We start from the raw sequence: 25691 nt of genomic DNA, 5'->3' as shown, positions 1-25691 counted from the left end.
ACCCGCGTGCAGATTGAAAGCTGTCATCCGTTAACATGGTACGGAACAAATACGCACCGCACACGCACTGCAGACGGAGTGTGAAACGGGCGTTAGGTCTCATATCCGCGGCTATAAATGGACCACTCGCCGCGGTGATGTCTTTTGCCATTTGAATAAGTTGGAAATGTCTGTCTAAATGCTGCGGGATAGTTTGTGGGATAGTTTGTGGCTGTTTCTCCTTTTTATCGTCTTGTTGTCGGCGTAAAGACAACAAGATCGTCTTGTTGTCGGCTTTGATTGACATGACATGAATTATTCTGTACCATCAGCAAATGCGACATACCGTTGTTTTTTAATCCATCAATCTTGCCAACACCATCATAGCTTACAAATAATCCAAAGTTCACCCAAACACCAGACCTGTTGGTTATTGGAGGATCTTCTATTTCTGGTTTGTTAAACGCAATAGCCATTTTGCCACGAGCATTCAGCCCGTAGCCTACTGAGTAAGCGAGGACCTGACTCAGCAGCCTAAAACATATTTGGTGTTTTTTTTTTATTTCACTTCGGCGGTGTCAGGGGCATTGCCTGTTATGTCGTTTTGGTTATTGGGCTACCTTGTTGAATGCATATTATTATATTTCACACACTTTTTAATTTTCCAAATCTAATTAATTAGTCCAAGAACCGTTCGGTACATAATGCGTACCGCGTACCTAACCGAAAGCCTCGTACCGAACGGTTCAATACGAATACGCGTATCGTTACACCCCTAATATATATATACACACACCAATCAGGCATAATATTATGACCACCTTCCTAATATTGTGTTGGCCTTGTGCTGCCAAAACAGCCCTGAGGCCCTGACCCGTCAAGGCATGGACTCCACTAGACCCTAAAGGTGGGCTGTGCTCCACAAGTAGTAACCTAGAATACTGTCTCACACTCGATGGCTGCTCTATCAAGCCCTCATCATCAGTGAGGAACCTGGGTGTGCTCTTTGATTCCAATCTCTCATTTGAAAGCCAAGTTTCTAGCGTCTGTAAAACTGCATTTTACTTATCTTAAAAATATATCGAAATTATGGCACATGCTTTCCATGCAAAATGCTGAACAGTTAGTTCATGCGTTCATGAGCTCAAGGCTAAATTATTGTAATGCTCTACTGGGTGGTTGCCCTGCTCGCTTAATAAACAAACTCCAGCTGGTCCAAAACGAAGCAGCTCGAGTTCTTACTAGAACCAGGAAGTATGATCATAGTCCAGTTCTGTCAACACTGCACTGGCTCCCTATTAAAAATTGCATACATTTTAAAATCTTGCTTATTACAAAGCACTAAATGGTTTAGCTCCGATCTCTGTATTTGGCGATAGCATTTTTAGCATAGCTTAGCATACACCATTGAATTGGATTAGACCATTAGCAAACGCACTCAAAAATGACCACAAAAAGACTTTCACTATATTTTCCTATTTAAAACTTGACACTTCTGTAGTTACATCGTGAACTAAGACCAACGGAAAATGAAAAACAAATTTTTTTAGACCGATAAATAGCTAGGTACTATTTTCTGCGTAATATCACTGCGCTTCTGCACACATGGCATGGCAAAGTTTCCTGATTATTACACAACAAACAACCCAATGTTGGGTCAAATATGGACTAACCCAGCAATTGGGTTGTTTTAACCCAGCGATTGGGTTGTCTTAAGCAAATATTTAACCCAACCGCAGGATTAAAACAACCCAACTGCTGGGTTAGTCCATATTTGACCCAACATTGGGTTAAAACAACCCAGAATTTTTTAGTGTATAATCGGTCTGAAAATCAAAACTTTTAATTTTCCGTTGGTCTTAGTACACAATGATGTTTTAAATTGGAAAAATATTATCTTTAAAAAAATAAAGTCTTTGGTCATTTTTGAGAGCGATGCTAATGGTCTAATCTGATTCAATGATGTTTGCTAAGCTATGCTGTTTAACTCTAAGGGACTTGGAAAATGAGTGTTCCTTTAATACATTATAGTCCATCACGTCTATTGCGGTCTCAAATTTCTGGCCAGTTGATAATAAGAATATCAAAATCAACTGCAGGCGGTCGATCCTTTTCCTTTTTAGCACCTAAACTCTGGAAGCTATGGTCTTCCTAGTATTGTTCGGGAAGCAGACACACTGTGTCCGTTTAAATCTAGACTAAAAATGCATTTCTTTACTATGGCACACTATCATTCAAATCAGTTAAATGATTGTTAGGCTGCATTAACTAGATGAGCGGGACACTTCCCATAACCCCTGATGTACTCGTTACATCATAAGAACAATGGCATCTACGCTAATGTTAGCGTATCCAGACCAGATGGTGGACCTGTGCCTGGACATGTCTAACGCATCCCTGAAGTGTCTGCAGTGACCATGTCAATTAAACTCTCCCCTGTAAATGCTGCATCAACACAACATTCTCATTAAACCCTTCTCAGGCATGATGACTCCAATCTTTCCAATAATCTTATGAATATCTGATTTCTGACCTGTAAGGTGACCAGAATAATAATCATACACTGTGTGTTAATAGGCCAGAGGAGAACATGGCACCCCGACTGAGCCTGGTTTATCCCAAGGTATTTTTCTCCATCCTGGCCCTGAAAGAGATTTGGATCCTTGCCACTGTCGCCTTTGGCTTGCTCAGTTGAGGACACTTAAATTTCAACTTTATTACCGATCTGCCCGCATTGACACTAGATGATAATTGAAATGAGCTGGATAATGTCTCCGCTTTCTCCACAGCCAAATCAAATTCTGTTGCACTATTTTCCTGTTAACACGGTGAAGGTGCTTTGAAACAATTGGTATTGTAAAAAGCGCTATATAAATAAAGGTGACTTGTCTTGGTATCTGGCATCAAGATGTTAGTAGCAGATCCTTTAAGTTCTGTAAGTTGCAAGGTGGGGCCTCTATGGATCAGACTTGTTTGTTCAGCACATCCCACAGATGCTCGATTGGATTGAGATCTGGGGAATTTGGAGGCCAAGTCAACACCTCAAACTTCTGCTCCTCAAACCATTCCTGAAACATTTTTGCTTTGTGGCGGCGCATTATCCTGCTGGCAGAGCCACAGCCACCAGGGAATATAGTTTCCATGAAAGAGTGTACATGGTCTGCAACAATGCTTAGGTAGGTGGTAAGTGTCAAAGTAACATCCACATGGATGACAGGACCGAAAGTTTCCCAGCAGAATATTGCCCAAAGCATCACACTGCCTCTGCTGGCTTCCCTTCTTCCCATAATGCATCATGGTGCCATGTGTTCTCTAGGTAAGAGATGACGCACATGCAACCTGTCATCCACGTGATGTAAAAGAAAATGTGATTCCTCAGACCAGGTCACCTTCTCCCATCACTCTGTGGTCCAGTTCTGATGCCACTGATGGTGCTTTCGGTGGTGGATTAAAATACATAAATAAAGACTATAAAAGCATCTCAATGAACAAAATAACTGATTTTAAATAGGCTTCATTTTCTTCAAGTCAAGTCATTTTCTTCCTCATCGCCAAAATGAAGGGAAAAAAATGTATTATCTTATGTCCATTTTTTTTTAAAGGCCAATTTTAAAAGCCATACGATTAACAATATTATTATAATTATAATTATATACATTTACACATTTGATAGATGCTTTTATCTCCAAAAAAGTTTATCCTACTGTTTTGGGCTGGAGGCATGCTATAATATTTGTAATCTACAATATTTTTCAAAAAGTATAGTAATAAAAAATTAATATATTTCACTGTCACAAGCACAATTTTGTGGAAGTGAAATCAGAATTACACAAATACAGTGCACAAGAGGGAAAATCCAAGCCTAGTCATTTTGAAACCAAAAAAATGTGCAAATCTGCATCCTGTGATTTTTGATCAGTTGTTTTATAGTCCAGCAGATGAAAATAATGCATCTGATCACTTGAAGTACCAGCACATCTTTCCTCAGCCAGACATCGAGGCATCATTCAAACGATGCAGGACGACACACAAACACACACACACACACACACACACACACACACACACACACACACACACACACACACACACACACACACACACACAGAACTGTGTTAGAGGTTGATCACTAACAGCATTACTGATGCTCACTGCTGTTAGCAAACATTCTGTAGTGTGATAAAGACAAGAGGAGACACGAGGTTGTTTAAAAAAAAGGAATTTATTTGTTCTGATCTGTGAAGATACATTTACAGAAGATGCCTCATGAGATGCTGGCATCACTTTAAGCTGGAATTCTTCATCTGTCCACAGGCTTTCAGAGCAACCCATCCGTGTGACGCCAGAGAGTGAGGCACAAGCAGGAACATCCTGTTCATTAAAAAAGTCTTATAGCACGTGTCCTGATGTGCTGGTCTGACACGTGGTCCGACAGGTCAGAGGTCACTGCATGTCAGATAGGTGGCCAGATTTTACTGACCTCTGCATGAAGAGACTCTGGGATCCACTGACAGTATGCTGCCATCAGATCTACAAGGACAAGATAAAGACATTTTTTGTCTCTTACCACACTTCGAATTCCATTAAAATGTGTTCACGTTAGAGCCGGCCAATTTATATTTATCAGCTTTTTGGTGATGTTAAAGGGAGGGTGAAATGCTGTTTCATGCATACTGATCTTTTTACACTGTTTAAGACTTGGAATCCCATACTAAACATAGACAAAGTTTCAAAAGTTAAGGTGGACGTTTGATGGGAGTATTTCTTTGTCAAAAATACTACTTCCGGTTAGTCATAAGTTTCGGCAAGTTTTTTGCGATCATGCGTCCCCTTTGACGTTAATGGGGGCGGAATTTCCTTGTATGGGCCTTACGGACAATTCTACCGGAAGCGCGTGAGAGAGAGAGCGAAAGTAACAGGCTACGCCCATCAAAGCGCTGGCTCGTAGGCTGCGCTGAACAGGTGAGTGCACAATTACAATGTCACCAAAAAAGTGCGTTTTTGGTTGCCAGACCAAGACAGTCCTGCACAGATTCCCCAAAACCCCCGCTGATTCAAATGTCTGTGTTTTTGCCTATGCTCATCAAGTAGCCCAAACATGATCACGTATAGTTAATTGATCAATGGAGCATGCGATGTGTAGTGCGTGTACATTTGTTTAGCTGGCCACTATATGTGTAACTTTATGTTTGTGTATTGTAAAAGCACTCCAAACAACAATACACAAAGAGTAGGGAAATATGTTGAACTAAATAAGCGCGCTTCTTCATTCAAATGCGCTACTATTCCGTGTCTTTCTATGTAAACACTAACTTAGCCTGCAGTGCAAAACCAGACCGCTTACTAACGTTACAATTGTCTACACAAACCACGCGTAAACACACACACACACGTGCACAACTGCACTTCTCACATGTACACCTTCAAAGACAAAAATACGACGATATAATTCAAGTATAAATATGTAAATAACACAAGCCCCTAAGCATATTATATAGTTAGTGTATAACTTGTACCACATACAGACGTCCTGCTCTAGTCGTTTTTGCTGCTGCTCCTGTTCAACTGCAGCCTCTGGGTCTGATTCCGGATCATAGATGTATGGCTGTATCTGATTAAAAGCCATATTTTTATTTTGAATAAAGTTTTTTTCCCGCTGTTAGGGATGACACAGCTTTACGACGCACTCGACTCAACACAATAGCAGCGGCGCGCACACGTCATTATTTAGCTCCGCTCACACGACACGCCCCCACCCGCTCGGCTTTTTTCGGAAAGACTCGGAACAGCGCATCTTTCTTATATAATTATAAAAAAAATAAAGACTTTTCGGAGATATGCAGGATCCAATGCTACTCTATAGGTACTCAAGATTGACATGACACTGAGTGTTTCACCCCCCCTTTAAATGTATACACTATCATTCAGATGTTTGGTGTCAGTTTTAAAGGGATAGTTCACCTGAAAAATAAAAATTAGCCCATAATTTACTAACCCTCAAGTCTTCCTAAGTGTATCTGACATTCTTCTTTCAGACTAATACAATATGAGTTATATTAAAAATGTCCTGGCTACACAGCTCCGGGGGAGTAAATAAATATAAAAAAGTCTAGTTTCTGACATACCGCCTCCTATATTCAACTTACGGAAAAAGCGTAACTGGCACGACGATGACGTCAGATGTAGTTTAAGCGTTTTGAGCTGCGAGGGCCGTTATACTTGCTGCACAAGTTGAATGCGGAAGGCGGTTCGCTAGAAGCTAGATATTTTACTCTTTAACGTTTTAAATATGGATATTTTTCTTACACAAACGCATCGCTACGCTTCAGAAGGCCTTTATTAACCCCCCGGAGCCGTGTGGAGCACTTTTATAATGGACGGACGGACTTTTTTGGGCTTCCGTTCAGCCAGGACACTTTTTTTAAATGTATAACTCCGATTGTATTCGTCTGAAAGAAGAAAGTTATATACATCTAGGATAGCTTGAGGGTGAGTAAATTATGGGATCATTTTAATTTTTGGGTGAACGAGATTTATGAGGGGTCGCCAATGCCAAGCTCACTCTAGTTTGAGGGTTAGGGATGAAACAGTTACCATTTTGACAATAAACCACAATGCAATTTCCAACGGTTAGTATTAAGGTTTATTTCATTGACAGGATTTTGAAAAACCCATGGAAAGCAATGTCCAGTATTATTGAGCAAAGTAAGCAACAGTCTATGACAGACACAGCATGCAGCCTACGTTTCATTTAGTTTGAAAAAAACAGGTTTTACAAGTGAGTACTGGGGGAAATTATGTTATGAATTTAAGTATGAATGAATTCTAAAAAAATATATATCTCTGAAGGGAACTAACTGCCTTCAGAAAGATTTTGCTGGCATTTCCTTTCACTCTCTCAGTATAACCCAATTCGCAGACTCTGTCATAAAATAGAATTAGTATGTCCCAAATTGTAGTATGTTGAAAAGATATCACAAAGATCTCCGGATCTTCTTCTACAGGTCCTTCTCAAAAAATTAACATATTGTGATTCATTGCACACCAACTAAAATATTTCAGGTCTTTTATTGTTTTAATACTGATGATTTTGGCATACAGCTCATTAAAACCCCAAATTCCTGTCTCAAAAAATTAGCATATCATGTAAAGGTTCTCTAAACCAGTGGTTTCCAAACCTGTCCTGGGGACCCCTAACCACTGCACATTTTGTATGTCTCCCTCATTAGACACACCGAATTCAAGTCTTGTAGTCTCTACTAAAGTACTAAAGAGCTAAGGAGTTGAATCAGGTGTTAGATGAGGGAGACATGCAAAATGTCCACTGGTGGGGGGTCCCCAGGACAGGTTTGGGAACCACTGCTCTAAATGAGCTATTAAGAGAATTTTAACACTAAAATTATTCCTAGATCTAATTTCTTCAGGAATCAATGAATAGAAATTGTATACATTTGAAATATAAATCTTTTGTAACATTATAGATATCTTCACTGTTACTTTTGATCAATTTAATGCATCCTTGCTCAAATTATTGATCAAAGTATTGATTTCTTTATTACTGACCCTGACTGTTGAAATGACTTCTTTAAGCTATTATTTTAACCAGTGACTTTTGCCAAGTAAACTACAGTAAAAAAAAATCTAGTTAAAAACAAAGCATGTTTTCCATTAAATTAAAAGATGAGTCATTTTTATAAGCATACCAACTTACATTTTTCATCTTTCCTCCACGCAGCTTCTAAAGCCGTTCTGTTGTCCACTTTTTCGGACGCTAGTGCTGTCAGAAGAACTTCTGTCCGCGGCTGCAGCCTGAGACGCAACAGCAGGAGATTATTTAACAACACCTGTTTACACTCCAAAGTCAGTGTGATTGTGTGTGTGTGTGTGTGTGTGTGTGTGTGTGGTCTCACTTGGCCCACGTCTTCAACATGATGGAGGGTGATGACAGTAAACACGTGCTGAACTGCTGAATCTTTGGACAAACCTGCAGAAATTCATCCAGGAACAATTTCATGCATCAAACATTTATTTAAATACCCTGGTTTATGAATATGGTGTCAATCCACACACAACTCAATTTCACTTTATATAACACTACCATTCAAAAGTTTGTTTTTAATGAAATTAATACTTTTATTCAGCACAGGATGCATTAAAAGAATGCAAAATGGACATTAAAGACAAAAAGCGTTACAAAGGTTCAATTTTAAATACCTGGTCAAAAGAACATTTATTTAAAATATAATCTTTTGTAACATTATAAATGTTTTTAATGTCAGTTTCTATTCATCAAAGGATGATGAATAAAATGGTTCATGGTTTCCACAAACCTATTAAATATTTGTTTCTTAAGCAAATCCTCATATTACAATGATTTCTGAAGGATCATGTGACACTGAAGAGTAATGATGCTGAAAATACAGCTTTGATCACAGGAATAAATAATATTTTAAAATATACTCACATAAAATAATTTTAAATAGTAATAATATCTCAATATTACAGTTTTTACTGTATCTATGATCAAATAAATGCAGCCTTGTTGACTAGAAGAAACTTCTTAAATGGTAGTGTATTTGTTTGGTAAGATAAATACTTACTTATTACAGTGGGGATTGAAAGTTTGAGCACCCCAGGTAATTTTTTTTTATTAATGTGCATAAAGAAGCAAAGAAAAGATTATAAGAAACATTCTTATAATATGTCAAAAAAAGTTAGATTTTATTTCCATCATTTACTCTTTCAAAATAACAGAAAACCAAAAAAATGCAATTTGGGCACCCTGTAATTATTATTTAATATATTGTACTGCCCCCTTTGGCAAGCGGAGACCTGACAGTGTCATGGATTGTTTTCAATCGCCGTCTGGAAAGACCAGGTGATGTCAATCTCAAAGGTTTCAAATGCCCAGACTCATCTGACCTTGCCCCACATTCAGCACCATGGGTACATCTAAGCAGTTGTCTAGAAAACTGAAAATAGTTGATGCTCACAAATCAGGAGAAGGCTATAAGAAGATAGCAAAGCGTTTTCAGATGCCAATATCCACTGTTCGGATTGTAATTAAGGAAGCAAGATCTGGAAGACCAAGAAAAATATCAGACAGAACACCTCACAGGATTGTGAGAAAAGCAAGTCAAAACCCACGTTTGACTGCACGATCTCTCCAGAAAGATCTGGTAGACACTGGAGCTGTGGTACACTATTCCACTATAAAGAGATACTTGTACAAATATGGTCTTCATGGAAGAGTCATCAGAAGAAAACCCCTTCTACGTCCTCTACACAAAAATCAGTGTTTGAAGTTTGCATATTGACAAGCCTGATGCATTTTGTATACAAGTTCATGAGGTTAAAAATAGAACTTTTTGGCTGGAATAAGCAAAAGTACGTTTGGAGAAGAAAGGGCACAAAATTGAATGAAAAGAACCTCTGTCCAACTGTTGAGCATGGGGGTGGATCAATCATGCTTTGGGGTTGTATTGCAGCCAGTGACAAAGGGAACATTTCACGAGTAGAAGGAAAAATTAATTCTATAAAATTTCAGCAAATTTTGAACGCTAACTTGATGCCATCTGTGAAAAAGCTGAAGTTAAAGAGAGAATGGCTTCTAAAAATGGATAATGATCCTAAACACAGCTCAAAATCCACGGTGGATTACATCAAGAGGCGTAAACTGAAGGTTTTGCCATGGCCTTCACAATCTCCTGACCTTAACATAATTGAAAATCTATGGATTGACCTTAAAAGAGCAGTGCGTCACAAACAGCCCAAAAATGTCAAAGAACTGGAAGAGTTTTGTAAGGAAAAATGGGCGAAGATACCTCAAACAAGAATTGCAAGACTCTTGGCTGGCTACAAAAAGCATTTACAAGCTGTGATAGTTTCCAAAGGGGGCAGTACAAGGTATTATCTCTGCCAGGTGCCCAAACTTTTGCAGACGCCTTTTTTGTTTTCTGTTATTTTGAAAGTGTAAACGATGGAAATAAAATCGAACTTTTTTTGACATACTAAAAGAACGTCTAATCTGTAATTTTAAGCCTTTTGGAAATATTCCCATCTTTTCTTGGCTTCTTTATGCACATTAATATTTTTTTTGGGCTATAACTTTCTATCCCCACTGTATACATACATAATATTTATATTATACGTAGTTATGACAAAATAAACCTCATCAGGTTGATACAAAACTAGTTTGATATATATCACGGTCTTGATCAACTTGTTTGGTTTATTTTCTCATAATTACCAACTTTACACATGTACACATGTACACACACACACACAAATGTCACCTTGCCCTCGAGGAAAAACTTTGCAAACAGTTTGTAACGCTCAAGGCCCTCTGGGTAATCCATCTCAATGGAAGGAAGTTTCCAACTGACTCTAACTGCGGAGACAGACACACCCACATCATGTGACCGTTATTGCACACACTGCGGCATTAAACAAATGAGACAATGACTTTGAGCTCTGGGGCTGAGGACAGCGGCTCTTACAGAAGGTGCTCTGCTGATGACACTTCACTCGGCCGCTCAGTGGGCAGAACCAGGGGGCGGGGCTTTCCTCCGGAGCGCTAAAGTGACAGTACTGTGGGAGGAGCTTCGGGACCCATTCCGGCTGAACGGCACACACGCCTGCAACAAACATAACACTATCCTTGCACTTGTGTAGATAGAGCGGTCACAATTCAGAAAGTTTATTTTACAGATTTTAGTTAAATATTTTTCTTCAAATTTATATATTTTAAAAGCAATTTTTTCTTATTATTTTAGTAAATATTATGTCAAATAAATATAATTGCAGTTATTATGTGTTCATTTACATGTTAAAATTAAATTAAATTAACATCTGCTCACCAAGGCTTCATTTAATCAAAAACACAGTAAAAACAGTAATATTGGAAAATATTATTACAATTTTAAACAGCTTAAGATTTTTTATTTATTGTTATAAATGTTGAAAACAGTTCATATCAGGATTTTCAGGATGAATTCAATATCCATCTAAATCAGCCAATCACTTAATATAAATATAATATAAATCACAATATATTTTCACATTAGAGTTGTCAGAATTCTAAAAGCTTAATTGTCAGAATTCTAAAATAATTAAAAAATGTATCTGACAATTATTGTCATACAAATAATTGGAATTATTGATTTAATTTAATTAAAAGTCTTAATTGTTTTTAATTGTCTTAACAAGACGGCATGTATTTAGAACATGGATTTATACAATAAAGCACACGATTGAAAAAAAATATTTAAACATGCGTTACAATAATAAATCTAAAAAAAAAGGAATTTAAATCATATTTAAATTTACACAATTGAATATATATTACAAAATTTTAAAATATTTCTATTTTGGTCCACTGTGAGTCCAAGTCCACTTTTTCACTTATTTACACGGTTTTGAAACCCAGTCTATATGAATATCATATTAGGCGAGCCGCGGTCCGGATCCGGACCCAGCCGCCGTTCTGTCCGGACCCGGACAAATAACCCATAAATGATTGAAAATTATTTACTTTTGACGGAGCGTTTAGCGTGGCCCAGGAAACTCACAGACCAATAGCATGCGTTGTAAATCATGTCACGTGATGCTACTCGAGTCAGACAGCGAGAGATACACACACACACGCACAGACGAGACGAAAGAGAGACAACGTTTCACATGAGTTGCTCTAAAAAAAAAAAAACAGCGAAAACAAAGCTTTTAATCAAGAAAGAACAGATTCTTACATGTTCATTCTTCCCACGGGCAGTTTCAAACCGGTATGTCTCATATGTTCAGACTGTCGCGATTATTAAAAGCGGCAATGTGAAGCGCCACCAGCACAAATCTTTTGACCAAACATACCCACATAAATCTGCACTGAGGGCACAGAAAATAAACGATCTAAAAGCCCAATATGATCGATCCAGCAGAATCCTAACACATTCATTCACTGCCCAACAACATGCTAACCAATGTTCCCTTAAAGTTGCTTGGATTTTCGGCAAACATAAAAAAACATTTACTGATGGAGGGGTTGTCAATGAGTGCGGATGTGTTGAAATTGTTTATTTTAAAATGTGTTTAAACATAAGATGTGAAAGGGAGTTACCTAAAAAGTAAAAGGGAAACTCAAATTATACTTTTTATTTCATTTTTCTAAAATTAAGCACTTTATTTTGGGATGCACTCTGTTGTGTTTTATTTATTCATAATTTATTTTTAAATGCAGCCTTTATTTTATTTTATTTAAATTGATAATTTATTATTAGAGTACTTATTATTTCCCTACAGCTCAATAAATAAACAGACAATAAATATTGTTGAAATATTATTAAATTTACTTTCATTTTATTTGACAGTCGTCTCTTGACTAGGCTACTTACATATTTTCATACAATTTTCATACTGAATGATAACACAAGTAAGTCATTGTGATGTTGCGGACCTTTGGTTACTGAATTTTTTTCTAACTGGACCTCTTACAATTTTAATTGAATACCCCAGATATACTGTATATAAATGTCATATTTACATTACCGGTAATAAAAAAATCATGTATTAACTTATTTATTAACATTACATAAATATAAAAGTTTAAAAGTTTATCCCAACAAGATTCTACTGTTTCCAACAGTTTTTGAGACAAAAAACAATGTACAGAAGTGACCTACAGGATGAAACCTAAACACATACCTCTCATGTACATCTTGGTGGTCTCCATGATTTCCTGATAAACAACAAACTCTGGGAGTGTCTTATGAAGGGCAGATGATGGGTGAATGAACACTGGATCATCCAGCAGAGGAGTCTGCAACACACACATGCATATAAACTTTGTATAACTGTGAAATTAAAAGCAAAATCAGAAGTAAACAGATTTGTGAGGCACCTTGTAGCCGTTCCTCCATTTAGGGTCGAGCAGTTCCTCGGCCTGCACTCGTCTGGCGATGTGATCTCCTAAACCTGCCAATATGATCTGCCGTAAACACACCACCTGAGACTCTGTCGGAGGAGCCATCTTATTATCCACGTACACGCCAGCGTCGGAGCACACGGCATTCACTGAGAGAGAGAGAGAGAGAGAGAGAGAGAGAGAGAGAGAGAGAGAGAGAGAGAGAGAGAGAGATGCTTGAATCATATTCACAAGAAACAGCAGGCACAGACACAAATAAAAACTGCATGTGTATTTTTGTCCATGCACCTGCATTGGTCAGCTGTCCCCGTAGTCTTCGGATTTCCACCATTGCCTTGTACCGAAGCCCATTTTCCTCACAGAATTGCCGAGTGCAGCCTGCAAATTCACAAGCGCCGACCGCCCCTAAACACAACATCACGCCATTTACACAAAGCAGACAATTCAATGGCACAACAAAAATTAAAGTATCTGAAATATGTATCGAAGAGTAAAGTATTGGGCATTATATATACAGAGTGTATATGTAAGTGCAAATAGCGTGCCTTGTTGGCTAGTGCTATTCCCACTAGCTCCGCCTAACAGTGCCTGTTTGGAAAAAACAAGATAACAGGAGTATTTCATTGCTTTCAGTGGTGTAGTCAGTAAAGCGTACGGCTTGCGGAACAAGGTTTTGATGCAATCGACCTGGGTTCGAATCCCCCTTTTGCAGAGCTCACTCTTTTTCCTTTTCCCGTCACATATCACATTGGAAAGGCATTTACTTTCAGTAAAAATTAAGAACATTTTCTAAAAATGGAAATAAAGTGCCTAACAAAATTTTGTATAATAATAAAAGCCTTTATTGGGCAGGGTTAGGGGTAGGTGTCGGGAGGGCTTTTACTGTCCCATTAAAGCGGCATCCATATAATCATTTTAATAAATATAATAATTTACACTGTTATATTTTTATCCTGTTAACGTACAACAATACTGAGGTGCAAATAGTACATATCTGTCAAAATAAAGAAAAAATAGAATCTAATTACTATTTACACATGGCAAAGAAATACTTGTACATGGTGTGAACAGAATGTATCACTATTTTTACTTTGTATGCTATTTGCACTTGTAATGTCATATCATGAGTAAATATCATATATTGCTAAGAAAAAAAATGTATTTTCACTTAGTGTAAATAGAATCTAGTTCCTATTTGCAAATAGTCGTTTTTTAATTATTTGACATCGACTGATTTTTTTCGTTTGGCCGGTAATAGTCAGGAGTGGGACTTTTATTGTGAAGGCGTCGACTCCCATTCTTCATCATTAGTTTACAGTCTTTGTTCAACAGCTCAGCAGTCTAATAATAGAAAGGCAAACACTATAATATTTGTATTGTAAGGTTTTATTTATAATATATATCATTACTGTGTGTATAATAAGCATCACCTGGGCTTTATTTAAGAAAATATGATTCCCAGTTTGATTTCTAGCAATGTTTTGGTTTGCATTTATAAAATACTATAATAGGAATTAGAGAAGTTGCTATCTACCTAAAGTATAAATCTGTGTATTTTACATTATTTAAAGTTTTTTTTTTAATGATTTATTTCTAATTATTTTACTCTATTATTTTTAGTAAAACAAAAACACCCCTAATTGCAGCAATTTTCTGCATGTTAAAAAAAATCTGTAGGAGTGTTTTTGTTATTTAAAATAAATCTATTAAAAATCATTTTGTTAATTGAAATCAAGCTGACATAAAATATAAATATTAGATGGGCATTTTTTTTTTAACTTAGAAATGTCTTGGCAACTAACTGGAACAAGTTTAAGTACTAAAATTACTAAAACTGAAATTAAAATTAAATTAAAGCTTAACTGGAAACTTTTATGCCTTTTGGTTGTTCATTTACCCGACAACAGCGTTTTGAGGGCCTGAAAACACAAAACAAAACGTTTTTGAAAGCGAATACAAAGACATGAATCTTTGAAAATTGTCTTCACGTGCATGCTATTTGCAGTCTATCGCACATAGTTTCTTTAGAAAGTGACGTCGCCACCTACTGGCCTGGCAGAATAATACAGCATTTTATTTGTTTTCACGGATCCGTTTGAACAGGTACCGTTTTGACAATGTTGTTATCTGTATATGAAAAATGCAAAGGAAAACTTTTCCATCTTAGTAGATTAGGGTCATGTAAACATAGCCTGAATTAAAACGAAACAAAATGAAAAAGGAGGCCTGAATGTCTAAACATTTGACATCAACATTCAAACCCAAAGGTAGTAAAATCAAAGCCATACCGAGCAGAACCATCAAATCTCCCAGCTGGAGCGACTGTCCTTGACCTGCCCATAACCTCCTCATCTGAGCAGATCTGGCTTTTTTCCCAGCCATCTTAGTGCTCTCCTCCTCGCTGCCCGCAGGCCTGACAAACCCAGAGAGAGACGGGGTGTGAGCGCTACCGTTCCCTAATGCTTCTGCATTGGCCAAAGTCAAGTAAACGTGCATGTGTTATCTGAAAGACCTGTCATAATCCTCAAAGATCTCTCTGACGGTCATGGCGGCCACAATCGTGATGATATACGGCATACAGCCCTGCTGACGGCCCAGCGCCAGCATCTTAGCGTAACGCGGCGCTACGGGAAACGCAGCCATTGCTCGACCCAGAGGAGTTATGGGACATGACAGACGCGCCCTCTCCATCTCCCCCAAACTAAAAACACACACAGAGAGAAACAGGTTTAGAAAGAATATTACTTTTACAATTATATATTTTTAGCACCTTTATAATGAACATTAGCATGTGATCCCCTTTCAACAGCCAATGTGTTCATACAGTAATGTATTATTTTATAATAGGCTACTTAAATCATATAGAGTGATATTAAAGATATATTATAGCTGACTGTCAGAGGAGTTATGAAAAAATGTGTTACATTTTTTTTTATTTCATTATTTTTTCATTATTTTATGGAACCTTACATTAAAATAAATATATATATTTTTTTAAATTACGAACCATTCAGACATCTTTAATGATAAAGTAATAGTTTATATCCTTTTTTTAATAATATGTAAACGTGCACAATAATTGACAATGCATTTCACATTTTATTAATTACAAAGACTTGAAAATGAATTTATACATATCCATAAAAAAAATATATTTTATTTTTATATATATATATATATATATATATATATATATATATATATATATATATATATATATATATATATATATATATATATATATATATATATGTAAATGGTCAATTTGAGGAAATATGATTCCCAGTTTTATTACAGTTGATAGTCAGAGTATTATTTTTCATTACCATTTTCAGGGAACGACATAACTATAACATTTAACAAATATTACATTCTAAATTTAAAAAAAAATATTACATGTGATGAATTAATATTTTATTTAACTTTTGTAATAATACACAAATATTTGCATATTTAATAAAACAATGTGTATATTTTACATGTTTGAGTTTATATCTTTAAATGTAAGTTAAAATTTAAATGTATGCATATAAAAAAAAAATCATTTCATTTCAAATGTATATGAGTGATGGATGAATGAGAGAGAGAGAGAGAGAGAGAGAGAGAGAGAGAGAGAGAGAGAGAGAGAGAGAGAGAGAGAGAGAGAGAGAGAGAGAGAGAGAGAGAGAGGGAGTGAGTGTGTGGTGTACCGTCCGCATCGAGGCGGTTCCTCCAGCGCGCCCAGCGAGATCAGAAGCTGTTCGGCAGCGATCAGCGCCTCAGATGAGGGAGGAGTGGGGAACGGGAAGTTCACAACCTAAACACACACACACAAAATAAATAAACAAGACTTAATCACAACCTGTCATGAGGGAATATTATAGCTGATGTGTGACTTTTATCGCATGATGAAAGGAAACCTTCTCAATGTTGAGATCTTTCATCTGAATGACGAGGTCATCTACGGGTCGCCGCGTGATTTCAGCCTCCGAAAACAAACTGAAATCGCCAAACACAGCAGACGAGTAGAGCCTACACACACATACACAAATATTAATATCACATCAAGATCTTCCTCTTACATATCCATTCAGCTTCCTCTAAAACACAATAAGGGCCAAATTCTGACCTATAGCAGTGGCCCGGCTCCGTTCTGCCTGCCCTTCCTGCCCTCTGATTGGCTGAAGCCTGTGAGATCCAGGTGACCTTAAAGGAGGAGACGCCGGTCACTCTGTCGTAGAATCTCTTCTTCACACGGCCGCAGTCCACAACATATTTCACTCCAGGGATCGTCAGAGACGTCTCAGCCACGTTAGTCGCCACAACACACAGACGAGCTCCAGCGGGAGGGGGACGGAAAACCTGAACACACACACCAACGGTGATCCTACAATAACTGTAATTATATATATATATATAAATGTATTTATACATTTGAAATAATTTATTAATTATGTTTATTTTATTTCATAGCAAAACGTAAAATATATTATATAAATAAGAATTATATAATAATTTATAATATAAATTTATAATAATTAGGTATATGAGTTTAAAATTAAGTTTTTCATGATCTACAAACATTAAGCACTTTAAAATATAAAAAATTATACACATAATACATAATATTATAGTATTATATGGTTTCCATTGCTTAATGTAAATCAAATTAAATAAATAAAATATAAAAAATATATTTTATATATATACAGTGAGGAAAATAAGTATTTGAACAGCCTGCTATTTTGCAAGTTCTCCCACTTAGAAATCATGGAGGGGTCTGAAATTGTCATCGTGTCGGTGCAGCAAAAAGTCCCTGAAAAATCGTCCCTCACATTTTTCAGGCTTGACTTTTTACTGCGCCTAGTCGAAATACTCTCAGAAGTGCTATTTCGCCATACATTATAGTTCTCCTTTTAAACCCGCTTAAAAAAGCGGCATGTTTTAGCACCATAATAGGTCGTTCAACTATTCCTGTAACTATATTTAAATAGGGAAAATGTGGAGGTGTTTGGTCGCTTCTAACTTAATCTGTTTGGTACCATAGTGAATGAACTGGGCTTAGGGAGCTAAGCTAAATGCTATCAGATCGTCACCGCGCGTCAGAGATTAAGTGCACGCACTGAGACGAGAGAGGTGTGTATCAACTCGTCTAAGTTAAGGAAATAACATAATTTAATATGAAAAAGAGTATCCCTTTAATCCTAAAGTACATCAAGTATATCTCCATGAATTTTAAAAATGTTCTTTTCCTTCAATGAAAAGTGGAAAAGGCTTGTTCAAGGACACTGAAGTAAGTGGACGCACAGATACAGCACATACCTTCGCCTGAAGCTCAGGAGCCAACAGAGAGTACAGAGGAAGCACGTAGAGCGGGATCGATGGATCCGCCTTCTCTTCTGACCACAGGAAGCCACACACACACACACACACACACACACACACATATATTAATTCACATATACAGTCAAACCCAGATTAAACACACCTGCATATGTAAGTGTCTCACCATGATCGCTGTCTGGATGATCACCCAGCTCCAGCTCAAGGTCTGAACCTTCATCATCATCATCTTCATCAACGCCAGCCTGACGATCCTCATCGCCCTCGTCCACGGGCAGAGCGGAGTAACTGTCCAGGGTAATCCTCGGGAGGGACTGAGAGAGAGATTGAGGCTGTTTGAGAGTATGGCCTAATGCTAGAGCACAAAATATACTGTACACGGCATACTAGTGTATGTGAAACAGTACGTCACAGTAAGTGTTTAACTAGTAGTAGTAGTTCAGCTATCATATCAAAAGGAAAATGAGCAAAATAATTTTTTACAGCATTTAATAATCTTTGTTAAATGGGTATATCATTAAAAAAAACAGTTGTTCATTGATTGTTAATGTTAGTTTACAGTGCATTAACGAATATGAAAAATGCTGATACAAGAAGTTTCAAAAAATGTATAAATATTAGTAGTAGAAATATTGTTCATTGTTAGCTTTTGAAAGTTGTCATACCACATTCTTTTTCTTTGCTCTTTTTGACTTCTTCAGGTCTTCTGTTTCCATTGAATCTGAAAACACACACACTTCAGTTTTTAGTGTCTGCTCATCCGCTTAGGAGAACTTTAAGATACAAAATGTTGTAAAATATATTTCCTTTTCAATAGCTACTCATGGTTATTTACTCGCCACTCCTATCATTTTTTGATAGGACAAGGTTCCTGTTTTATTTTGAAGGACACCTACAACAGGTGTACAAGCATCTATGGTCTAAAACACTTTCATTTTCTCATAATATACACTGCAGCATCAGCTCTTTTCTCACAGTGTCTGAAACGGTTCGGTCAAGGATCCGGTCTCTCTCTAAGCCCCTCCTTTCAGAGAGTGTACTTGTGTGATTGGTCTACTCTGCTCGGACTGGTTAGATGGCTCAGCCTGTTGTGATTGGTCTACTCTGCTCGGACTGGTTAGATGGCTCAGTCTGTTGTGATTGGTCTACTCTGCTCGGACTGGTTAGATGGCTCAGTCTGCTGTGATTGGTCTACTCTGCTCTGATTGGTTAGATGGCTCAGTCTGTTGTGATTGGTCTACTCTGCTCTGATTGGTTAGATGGCTCAGTCTGTTGTGATTGGTCTACTCTGTCAAAGTAGACGTTGTTCACGGCTAGCCAATGAAAACCATAAGCTGGCATTATGCTAACTTTTATGTTAAGTAGGTATGTAACATTCACACAAACAGCTATATTACACACTACATTAAAGGGGGGGTGAAATGCTGTTTCATGCATACTGATCTTTTTACACTGTTAAAGACATGGAATCCCATACTAAACATGGACAAAGTTTCAAAAGTTAAGGTGGACGTTTGATGGGAGTATTTCTTTGTCAAAAATACTACTTCCGGTTAGTCATAAGTTTCGGCAAGTTTTTTGAGATCATGCGTCCCCATTGACGTTAATGGGGGCGGAATTTCCTTGTATGGGCCTTACGGACAATTCTACCGGAAGCGCGTGAGAGAGAGCGAGGGAGAGAGCGAAAGTAACAGGCTACGCCCATCAAAGCGCTCGTAGGCTGCTGGACAGGTGATGTGCACAATTAACAATGACATCAAAAAGTGCGTTTTTGGTTGCCAGACCAAGACAGTCCTGCACAGATTCCCCAAAAACCCCGCGGTAAGGCAACAGTGGATGTAATTTGCTTTTCCGGATCAGCAACTGAGTTGCGCGAATGTTTATATCTGTTCGCCTGTTTCATAAACAAGGCCCAGCTTGACGCCGGATTTTCCAATCGCCTAATGCTGAAGGATGGAGCAGTCCCAACGATAAAGGTCCCAACGTTAGAACCGCAGGCGGTGAGTAAGACTGCTTCAAATGTCTGTGTTTTTGCCTATGCTCATCAAGTAGCCCAAACATGATCACGTATAGTTACTATATATATTACTATATATAGCTAATTGATCAATGGAGCATGCGATGTGTAGTGCGTGTACATTTGTTTAGCTGGCCATTATGTGTAACTTTTTGTTTTTGTGTATTGTAAAAGCACTCCAAACAACAATACACAAAGAGTGGGGAAATATGTTGAACTAAATAAGCGCGCCTCTTCATTCAAATGTGCTACTATTCCGTGTCTTTCTATGTAAACACTAACTTAACCTGCCGTGCAAAACCAGTCCGCTTACTAACGTTACAATTGTCTACACAAACCACGCGTAAACACACACACACACGTGCACAACTGCACTTCTCACATGTACACCTTCAAAGACAAAAATACGACGATATAATTCAAGTATAAATATGTAAATAACACAAGCCGCTAAGCATATTATATAGTTAGTGTATAACTTGTACCACATAGAGACGTCCTGCTCTAGTCGTTTTTGCTGCTGCTCCTGTTCAACTGCAGCCTCTGGGTCTGATTCCGGATCATAGATGTATGGCTGTATCTGATTAAAAGCCATATTTTTATTTTGAATAAAGTTTTTTTCCCGCTGTTAGGGATGACACAGCTTTACGACGCACTCAACACAATAACAGCAGCGCGCACACGTCATTATTTAGCTCCGCCCACACGATACGCCCCCACCCGCTCGGCTTTTTTCGGAAAGACTCAGAAACAGCGCATCTTTCTTATATAATTATTAAAAAAATAAAGACTTTTCGGAGATATGCAGGATGCAATGCTACTCTATAGGTACTCAAGATTGACATGACACTGACTGAAACTGAGTGTTTCACCCCCCCTTTAAAGGTAATATCCCAAAAAGCATAAGTGCTGTGTGTGTGTGTGTGTGTGTGTGTGTGTGTGTGTGTGTGTGTGTGTGTGTGTGTGTGTGTGTGTGTGTGTGTGTGTGTGTGTGTACCTGTGTGCTCTCGGTTGGGTCTGTAAGGGAAAGCTTTCCTCAGTCTGCGACACACAGAATGGACCTCAGCTTGACCCGTCAGAAACACCAGAATACCACCTACAACAACACACACGTGTTCAGACGCTGCATTCATCGTCCACTGCTGCATGTGCATTTATCTGTGCATGTCGTTAGCTTTGTGTGTTTAACAAACCTGGCGGCAGCATACGGTGAATCTTGCAGATCTTACGGAAAGCTTCTCCAGTGTAGTTGTCCATCGGTGTGCGTTTATTGAAATGAACAGTGACCGCGAACTGACGAGCCTCCACCTATAGACACGTACAGTGTTAAAACAAGTTTGACTAAAGTATTTTTCTTGAAGTCTTAAACACAGAATGTTTCACTAACTCTGGTATTTGGATCCCACTAGTATTTAGTAACTTGTTGAGAATCAACAATCAAGGAACAATGAACCCGTCTCTTGCGTGATACCCAGAAATGTTTAATATTCAGATCTAATCTGACTTCTGACCTGTAAGGTTGCCAGAATAATAATCATTCACAGTGTGTTAATAGGCCAGAGGAGATCTGGCCCACCGACTGAGTCTGGTTTCTTCCAAGGCTTATTTTTCTCCATCATGCCCTGATGGAGATTTGGTTCCTTCCCACTGTCGCCTTTGGCGTGGCTTGCTCATTTGGGGACACTCAAATTATGATCCAAGTTATTCAACTAAATATACAAATAAAATTAATTTATTAGGTCTTATTTAATTTTATAATACTGATCTGCCAACATTGTCGCTATATGATGAATTGAAATGAGCTGATAACATCTCTTTTCTCCAGAACGACTGTACAGGAGAAACAGTACTGGTACAGCTAATTTGCTAAAAAACAAATAAAATTGTGTGTAATATTGTCCTGTTTAACACTGTGAAGCTGCTCTGTAACAATTGTTATTCTAAAACCGCTATATAAATAAAGTTGATTGATTGAATATTTTTAAACAAATATATATTTAAAAAAACAACTTTATGATTGAAAGTATAAAACCAGGGTTATGCTTAGTGTGAAAAGTATACATGTACTGCCCCATTATTCAAGTGTCAGAGACCTTCATCTGACAAGAATGCATGTTATAGAAACATAAGACTATTATACTGGCACCTTGATGACCGGTGGAGGAGAGCGGAAGAGCCTCTTGTTCTCAGTGAAGTCCTCCACACGCAGCGTCGCCGACATGATGATCAGCTTCATCGGTAAGCCTTTCTGTGAATCACAGATCACATTATAGACATGCCGAACACACAGCGTTAACCGGACCATCCTGCACGTTCATGCATGTTACCTTGTTGCGGAGGGGGACGATGCGCGACAGGAGGCCGATGAGGATATCGGTGTACACACTGCGCTCATGAGCTTCATCTATGATGATCACATTATATTTCTGCAGCAGAAAATCCTGCAAAAACACACAGCATGACATGGATGTTAAGAGAAAGGAGATGCATGATGTTCAAACAGCAATACACTAATGCCTTACTTTTAGATCTATAGTACGCTTAACTACTTGATAAACCAATCAGAGGTTAGCTGAAACATACCCGTAGGGCCCTATCATACACCCGACGCGATGCAACGCCAGGCATGATGAAAGTTTATTTTTTCTTTTCAGCCCGACGCAGTTATCATTTTCACATCCAGTGCCACATTGTTTAAATATCAAATGCACTCGCGCCATCTGTTCGGCCATGGGTGTGCTCCGGGTGTGTTCAGGTGCGTTGTTGGAGCGTTGCTATTTTGAGGAACTGAACACGACTGCGCCATTGACCAACAAAAACCTGCTCTAAAGTCAACAGGACAGTATTTTTTGAGTTATTTAAAGGGTTACTTCAGCGAAGTAAAGTTAAGCTTCCAAAGGCATGAACTGAAAACGTGCCAGACTGGAGACACACTGTGAATGTATGCCGCGAGTGCCATCGTGATTACCTCAGCTCTCATCACGAGAGCTCATCAGCTCATTTATGATGTTAAATGTAATCGTTAGTGCTGTGAGACTCAGGCGGCGACTCCATTATTATATTGAACAGACACGTTCAGTATTTAATTGTTTAATAAAACGTTCAGTCTGTTCTCAGTCACAGTAATCCAGTAGCAGTGGCTTTGGGAATGGCCTCACAGGGCAGCGAAGCATTCTGGGAGTTGTAGTCTTTCATCCCCATGAGACAAAAATACATTTTCTGTCTTTTCTCAGTCTAGAAGGCACCAAATTCAAAAATAATTTCACATTTCTACTACAATAATGACCCAGTTTAAATACATATTCATCTTTCCAGCACTGAAGTACCCCTTTAAAGGGTATATTAGTAATATGCGCATATAGCCGGTGCACAACACGTGTGCGTACACTTGTTATACACACAGGGACGCGCAGCAGCGCACACACATTTTTAAATATTAAAAATAAAAGGATTCCTCTCTGGAAAAGCGTTGTCTTTCCACTCACAAATTCTGCCTATAAAGAGTGAATCCTCCATGGGAGAAGAGTCTGATTGATTTATTACACGTTACGCCCAAAACACACCCATGATTCATTAACTCTTTCCCCGCCAGCGTTTAAAAAAAAGTTGGGGGTTTTTGACAGGGTTTTTGACAATTTTCACCAAAATTTAATAGCCCGTAGAAAATTTTGTTTAATGAATATCTGAGCATGCAATATATCAAAATAAAGAGCTGACCCTCTTCTTTTAAACAAAAAAAATCGTTTTATTCTAGCTTCATGCATTCCTTTTTTATCAACACTTGAATATGGGTAGGTTTCATAAAAAAAGCAACATTTTGAACAAAAAGCTGAGAAAATCTAATTTTTGTGAAAGACTGTTTCCAGATCAGATTCAGAATGATGATCAAACACAGATGGAGTAGATCGAGTCCATCAACACCCCTAATGCTTACACAGTCCTGTAGCTCGTCCTGGGTCCACACATTTCATTCAGTAACATTAGGCAGTTTTGATTCATATGCTGTTTAATGAGGATGATCACGTTATTTTTAATATGCATATGATTACATGCGATCTCTCGTTTCACTGCGTCTTACTCGCGTGTGTTTTGATCAGGAGATTCAGGACTTATTCAGAAGATGTGCAATAGCGCCCCCTAGCACCCGACAGTGAAAACACGGAAACCCGGAAAATTCCGTTATTGGCCTGGAAGCGTTTTCTCACAAATAACGAAAATTTCCGTGTTTGGCGGGGAAAGAGTTAAGAGACGAGGGACAATCCTTTAGACCACGCGCGTGGCGTGCCGACAGTTTTTTGCGTCGTTAATCATGCCAAGTTGGATTCGGACACGCCCTTAGTGCACCTGCGCCATGCGCTTTGATCGTTAAAACAGGGCCCCTAAGGTCAGCACATGTGCTTATTTTCATGAGCAGCGCTTGACTTTTGACCTCTGGTGAAATCTAAACACTGAAATCTTTGGAGAACATCGAGGGACATCTTTTTGCATTTTAAAAATACAAATAAAGTCTATTTAATAAACTTTACAATACTATACTCAGGCAAGTTAATTAAAATATAGTTAAGCTTTATATAAAAACAATACATGGTACTGCATCATATAATATAATAGATGTGTGGTGCATATTTGTCCATATGTTACCTTCTGAATTTCTTTCAGCAGAACACCATCTGTCATAAACTTGATCTTTGTGTCTTCTGTCACATTCCCTTCATACCTGATCTGATAAGACACCACCCTGAACACACACACACACACACACTAATTTCAGTTAAAGCTGCTCAGACTTCATGCACAATGTTTGTAAAAGGTCTAAAATACCTACAGACAAATACAACAGGATAGTTGGCTTTACAGAGCATGTTAAAGTCAACATGAAAAAACGTAAAAAATGTATTGCAAATACAATTTGAATGCAAATAGAAAAATGCTGTCATTATACACTATCGTTTGAAAGTTTAGGGACAGAAATTTAATTTAACGAAAAGAATCCTTTTATTTAACAAAAATTAAAAGACCTTTATAATGTTACAAAAGATCTCTATTTTAAATATTTTCTAATCTTTTTAACTTTCTATTCATCAAAGAATCATGAAAAAATAAATCATGGTTCACAAATCACAAAAAAATGAAGCAGCACAACAGTTTTCAACATTGATAATAATCAGAAATGGTTTTTGAGCAGTCAATCATCATATCATAGAATGATTTATGAAGGATCATGTGACCCTGAAGACTGGAGGAATAATGCTGAAAATTCAGAAATGTATTTGTAAATCATGCTGAAAACTACATTTATTTGAAATTAAGACGGTTTGACTCAACTATGCTCAAATAAAAAAAGCATCATTATTATTAATGAACGCAAAATACTATTATGATTTCATGTTGACCATTCTAAATTAGGCATGTGCCGATATCAATTTTTCATGTTCTCACGATATACGATATTATCAC

General features: G+C 37.8%; 1 protein-coding gene across 2 annotated transcripts in view; it reads right to left on the bottom strand.

Moving 5' to 3' along the window:
* Positions 1 to 4182: 4182 nt before the first annotated feature.
* Positions 4183 to 25691, bottom strand: part of dhx37 (DEAH (Asp-Glu-Ala-His) box polypeptide 37) — a 30794-nt gene continuing 9285 nt past the window's right edge. For both annotated transcript variants that reach the window (XM_067414456.1, XM_067414455.1), the window contains exons 8-28: positions 24876 to 24972; positions 22562 to 22675; positions 22381 to 22482; positions 21428 to 21542; positions 21232 to 21330; positions 18883 to 18938; positions 18384 to 18531; positions 18197 to 18273; positions 17004 to 17236; positions 16795 to 16906; positions 16585 to 16691; positions 15408 to 15596; positions 15184 to 15308; positions 13184 to 13300; positions 12872 to 13044; positions 12676 to 12790; positions 10479 to 10616; positions 10275 to 10369; positions 7890 to 7963; positions 7691 to 7788; positions 4183 to 4509 (exon numbers count right to left, since the gene is read on the bottom strand). In XM_067414456.1, coding sequence (XP_067270557.1) covers positions 4433 to 4509; positions 7691 to 7788; positions 7890 to 7963; positions 10275 to 10369; positions 10479 to 10616; positions 12676 to 12790; positions 12872 to 13044; positions 13184 to 13300; positions 15184 to 15308; positions 15408 to 15596; positions 16585 to 16691; positions 16795 to 16906; positions 17004 to 17236; positions 18197 to 18273; positions 18384 to 18531; positions 18883 to 18938; positions 21232 to 21330; positions 21428 to 21542; positions 22381 to 22482; positions 22562 to 22675; positions 24876 to 24972 — 2461 coding nt within the window. In that variant the 3' untranslated portion in view covers positions 4183 to 4432. The remainder of the gene's footprint in view (positions 4510 to 7690; positions 7789 to 7889; positions 7964 to 10274; positions 10370 to 10478; positions 10617 to 12675; positions 12791 to 12871; positions 13045 to 13183; positions 13301 to 15183; positions 15309 to 15407; positions 15597 to 16584; positions 16692 to 16794; positions 16907 to 17003; positions 17237 to 18196; positions 18274 to 18383; positions 18532 to 18882; positions 18939 to 21231; positions 21331 to 21427; positions 21543 to 22380; positions 22483 to 22561; positions 22676 to 24875; positions 24973 to 25691) is intronic.

The sequence above is a fragment of the Pseudorasbora parva genome, chromosome 13, assembly GCF_024679245.1.
Source record: "Pseudorasbora parva isolate DD20220531a chromosome 13, ASM2467924v1, whole genome shotgun sequence".
In the NCBI taxonomy this organism is placed as follows: Eukaryota; Metazoa; Chordata; class Actinopteri; order Cypriniformes; family Gobionidae; genus Pseudorasbora; species Pseudorasbora parva.
Note: the sequence above shows the minus strand (reverse complement) of the source record. Positions and strands in the feature narration are given on the sequence as shown.